Source organism: Lactuca virosa, chromosome 5 (genome assembly GCF_052849685.1).
Source record: "Lactuca virosa cultivar CGN04683 chromosome 5, Lactuca_virosa_CGN04683_v6, whole genome shotgun sequence".
NCBI lineage: Eukaryota > Viridiplantae > Streptophyta > Magnoliopsida > Asterales > Asteraceae > Lactuca > Lactuca virosa.
This window is the reverse complement of record NC_136430.1, coordinates 410,353,780-410,359,010: the sequence shown is the minus strand read 5'-3', so window position 1 is coordinate 410,359,010 and position 5,231 is coordinate 410,353,780. Positions and strand designations below refer to the sequence as shown.

Below are 5,231 nucleotides of genomic sequence, written 5' to 3'. Positions count from 1 at the left end.
TGTACTCCACGTACGCCCAACGTACGTGGATGCCCTCGCGATCAACTTATCGGCTCAGTACGCTCAGTGTACTCCTAGCGTACACCCATCGTACGAGCCAAGGAGCCAAATGCATAAGATTTAAAGTTTGAGGGCAAAAACGAAAATACCTGATATGTGAATGCTACAGATGATGGTGACAATTGCATGGTGGTTGTGAGGGTGATGGTGATGATGATTGGTGATGATGGTGGCGGGTAAAGATGTTGGTGATAGTGCTGATGGTGATTGGCAGTAACGAGGCTGATGGTGGTGGGTGAATGATGGTGGAAGCAATAGTAGAAGGGTATTTTTCATCTTTTTAAAATGTTTAACATCCCCTCCATTAGGGTTGTGAGAGGGGAGGACCATGGGTATTACCAAAACTCTCCACAGTGACCACCCATGATTAAATGTCAATACTAAAACTAAAATTGTTATTTCGTGCAAACCACATGGACCAAGACTCTAATTTGGTCTATCCAAAATTACCCCGAGATCGATTTTGGCCACGGTTATATTATTGGAAAGAAAGAAATATTATTAAACATTTCTACTTTTTATACACTTTCACCCCTTTTAAATAGCCCCAGCCGTCGAGCCACCCAATTTCTTCTCCCTCCCCAAAAGAAATATCTCCCACAAGAAATAACAGTAAACACATCATCTCTCTCTCCCCCTCTCTACCCCCCTCTCTCTCTCTCTCTCCACGTTTTAAGAAGAAACTACACACACATGAAGTTGAAGATGAACACACCCTCCAAGCCTCTCATGTTCTATCACTACTAACCTGCAGTTTGCTTGCTAGTCCGGCAAAAGCAAGTAAGTTTTCTGGTTGAAGGGACATATACAGCCATGTCTCTAGAGGATTCATTAAGATCTCTATCACTAGACTATCTAAATCTACTGATCAACGGACAAGCCTTCAGCGACGTTACCTTTAGCGTGGAGGGAAGAATCGTCCATGCCCACCGCTGCATCCTGGCTGCTCGCAGCCTCTTCTTCAGAAAGTTCTTTTGCTCCGGCGGCACCGATTCTCCGACCGGGTCTGGATCGGATCCGTTAGGGTCAAGGATGGGTATGGGCATGGGTCCCGCTTCTCCCAGGAACTCAACTAGTTCACAGGTGGTCATTCCTGTGAATTCGGTAGGGTACGAGGTCTTCTTGCTGATGCTGCAGTTCTTGTACAGTGGCCAGGTCTCGATTGTACCGCAAAAACATGAGCCCAGACCTAATTGTGGTGAAAGAGGGTGTTGGCATACACATTGCACCTCCGCCGTAGATCTTGCTCTTGATACTCTATCCGCCGCTAGATCCTTTGGGGTTGAGCAGCTTGTATTACTCACCCAGGTCTCCTCTTTCTTTCTCTCTCTTTCAAACCCAATCAACCCTTTTCTAATACATGAATTAGACAACCCATTTAATCATTTCCATAGAAATTACTCCAATTTCTTTCTTTCTGGAGATATGGGTAAATCTTTGAATCACTTGTAGTTGTTATGCATGATTATTTTTTGAAGATTTAATGAAGAAAAATATAACCCAGAAGATAAGATCTTTCTGGGTTCATTCTCAATTTCCTAGTTTTCAGTATCTTACAATAAAAAACTAATCTTTGATTCTTTTATTTTTTCTGTAGTGTTTGGTCTGATTAGGCTCCTGAAAATGATTTTTTTTCCATAAACAATGCTTCAACGGATGATGAAATACAATAATCTTTCTGGAAAATGGACAGAATATTTCCAAAAATGTCTTTATGAAAGAGAAGGCTTCATGCGTTATCTTGATTTCATGAACGTTGTTCATTTCTTGAATTGGGTTGCTCTATCTTTATGTTCCACACTACCAGCTTTCTAAATTTAGATCTTTTTTTATCCTTCTCTAGTCTTGTCTTCAACAGTTAATACACCCATCATTTTCCTCCCTAACCCTCTACTTTCCTCATTTCTGTTTTTGTTTGATTATAGAGATACAGTCTCGTTAATAATGCAGAAAAAGGAAATATCATACATCATCACACAATCTTCCTCCTCTAAGCCAAATAATATAACTTATCTTTATGATTAGAAAAATGATTTATTTATTATTATGACGTTGTAACAATATATTTTAAATTAAGTGTGGAGACTATAATAATCTTGATTTCTTTTTTAATCTTTAGTTTTTAATATGCAGAAGCAATTAGCAATCATGGTAGAGAAAGCTTCGATTGAGGATGTGATGAAGGTTCTCTTGGCATCACGAAAGCAAGACATGCATCAACTATGGACAACTTGTTCTCATCTGGTCGCAAAATCTGGTCTCCCACCAGAAGTTTTAGCTAAGCATCTTCCCATAGATGTTGTGGCTAAAATTGAAGAACTCCGACTCAAATCTTCCCTCGCCCGGCGCTCTCTCATGCCCCACCACCACCAGCACCACCACCACGACCTCTCAGTAGCGGCTGATCTCGAAGACCAAAAAATCCGGCGTATGAGACGAGCACTTGATTCATCGGACGTTGAGCTTGTTAAACTCATGGTCATGGGGGAAGGCCTAAATCTTGATGAAGCATTAGCCTTACATTATGCAGTCGAGAGTTGCAGTCGGGAGGTGGTGAAAGCGTTGCTGGAACTAGGAGCTGCTGATGTCAATTACCCGGCGGGACCAGTAGGGAAAACCCCACTTCACATAGCTTCTGAAATGGTGTCTCCGGACATGGTGGCAGTGTTACTCGACCATCACGCAGACCCCAATGTCCGAACCATTGAAGGAATCACTCCTCTTGACATCCTCCGAACCCTAACATCAGATTTCCTCTTTAAAGGCGCAGTGCCTGGACTTACCCACATCGAACCAAACAAGCTCAGGCTTTGCTTAGAGCTCGTTCAGTCAGCTGCATTAGTGATCTCGAGGGAAGAAGGGAATGCAGCAGCAGCAGCAAATGCAGCTTCAAATTCGACACAGATTTATCCACAGATGAACGATGATCATTCACACACTCATACACACAGCAGCAGTTCAAATAGCAGTGGGAACTTGAATCTTGATTCAAGATTGGTTTATCTGAATCTTGGAGCAGCAGCAGCAGCACAAATTGGATGCAACAAGATGGATGTAGGAGGAGGAAGAGAAGATAACAGCCATCACAACACTCATCATCATCATCATCATCATCGACATGGATCGTCGCAAGGTGGTTGTGACACATCAATGTACCACCATTCCCATCATGAGTATTAGGTCAACTATCTTTATATATTTAATTATCTCTCTGTCTCTTTCATTTTCTAGAATTACCTTTATATATTCATCCATGTAGTGGGACTGATTAATTAAGCACAAATATATCAACCACAAAAAACACATTCATGGGTACGTATTGATCGATATCATCTTTCCTCTATAATTTGGCCACCTTTTGATCTATTTTGCTTGTTTTAATTCAATATTTTCCTTTCTAATGATCGGATTCTTTGTCCAAAATATCATAAACATATGTTTCTTTAAAAAAAAAAAAAAAAAAAAAAAAAAAAAAAAAAAAAAAAACAATTAACGATTGAAGAGTCATAAAAAAATGGGTTAATTAAAATCGATTTGATGAGTGGAGGGTGTTTCTTAGTTTTATAATGATCATTGGCAGTGGTGAGACCATCCAATGTGGGGTTTTTTCCAAAGATCACTCATGAGATGGGACATGGAGAATCTTGACATCAAAGTTTTTTGCTCTCTTCTTTTGTGTGGAGAGACACAGGTCAATCTTTTCTAAAAAAACGATCTGTCAAGTCTTCTAAATATATTTTTGTTTTGTTGTTAGAATTTTATAATCATAATATCTTAAAGCTTTTGCGGCCATTATTATTTTCTTGCCCGTCAGCGAGAAGCATCATCAACTTTATATATTAATATATCTGATATATATATAAATAATAAATATATATACAGCCAATTTATGAAGGATACATCTAGCTAGTTGCAGTTTGTTTATAGTATAAGCTGATACTAACCAAAAAAGTTGCATTTTTCTGCTCATTCGTTTAATAAAAAATTTCAGTATATTTAAATGCCTAAACCACTTAATTTCATTGATTTAATTTTATAGCTTTGGTTGTATATCAAGTATAATATATATGGAGTAAATTAAAAAACATGTTAAAAACATTTAGTTATAAAGGATAGTAATGATTAAATTATAACAAAAATGTAAAATATTATTGTTATAAAACTAATTAAACAAAACTTATGTTTCCCAACTTGCATTTGTTGTGTGTTGTATTTTTCTTTATTGTTAATTAAACGCTCCAAAAATAGATGCCTCATAGTTGTCAACTTAATTAATTAGAAAGTACGTTTGAATGGAAAAAAAGATTTAAGAAAGACAAAAAAAAAAAGTTTAAAAGAAAAAAAAAATATATGATTAATTTATGCCATTTTTCTACAATTAATGCGGTTCGAAACAAACGAGATCATGATTATTATTGATTATAAAAGTCGTTCACAAAAACTATTGATTATAACTAATAATTGATTATTTAACATGGAGAATTTGTATTTCAATATTAAAAAAACCTCGTGCATCTTTCTTTCTAAAGGGAGATATTTAACATATTATATGTTTTTTTTATAAATATATTATTCTTTTCTGAATATTTTAATTTGATTTGAACTTTATTGGCGAGAAAGAAAAAAGTTGGAAATTATAAAATAAAGTATTTATAGATAAAAAAAAAGTACATGAAAGAGGGTAAATGGCCGAATAGACAGATTGATTGGTTGTCTTGCATGAATGCAACAAGTGAGTGTGACAACACGGCAGGGTTAATATTTAATTTGTGTGATATCTAATTTCTGGATTCCCACCATGTAAGCTTGTCTCTTGTCCCTTCCTTGTGCCTCCTTTATTGCACTCCAACTTAACTTCATCTATCACATAACTTAAACCCTAATTAACCTTTAAAATCATATATATTGTTTCGCTATTTCTTCCTCAATCTTTTTCATTTTGGAGAACACCCTTTAGCCAGAATCTTTCTTATAGCTTTTACCATCGATGACACTGCATGATACCGGATATGATGCATATGTTACAAGTTAAATTGATGAAAGAATTGATATGGTAATGCTTGATTGATATAGTGGGCTTCTAAGTGTTCACTTTCAGTTGTATGTTCCCTATGTAATCGTGGCTAACTTAGTTTTAAGGTTTGTACGTAGCCTGATGATGAAAAGCTTGT

At 36.7% G+C, this 5,231-nt stretch overlaps 1 protein-coding gene across 1 annotated transcript; it reads left to right on the top strand.

Annotated features, from left to right (window-relative positions):
- Positions 1–632: 632 nt before the first annotated feature.
- BOP2 (Ankyrin repeat family protein / BTB/POZ domain-containing protein) lies at positions 633–3,406 on the top strand. The gene is made up of 2 exons (XM_079048064.1): positions 633–1,368; positions 2,194–3,406. Exons 1-2 carry the CDS (start codon positions 874–876, stop codon positions 3,238–3,240), a joined length of 1,542 nt encoding a protein of 513 aa, XP_078904190.1. The 5' UTR covers positions 633–873; the 3' UTR covers positions 3,241–3,406.
- The last annotated feature ends 1,825 nt before the right edge of the window (positions 3,407–5,231 follow it).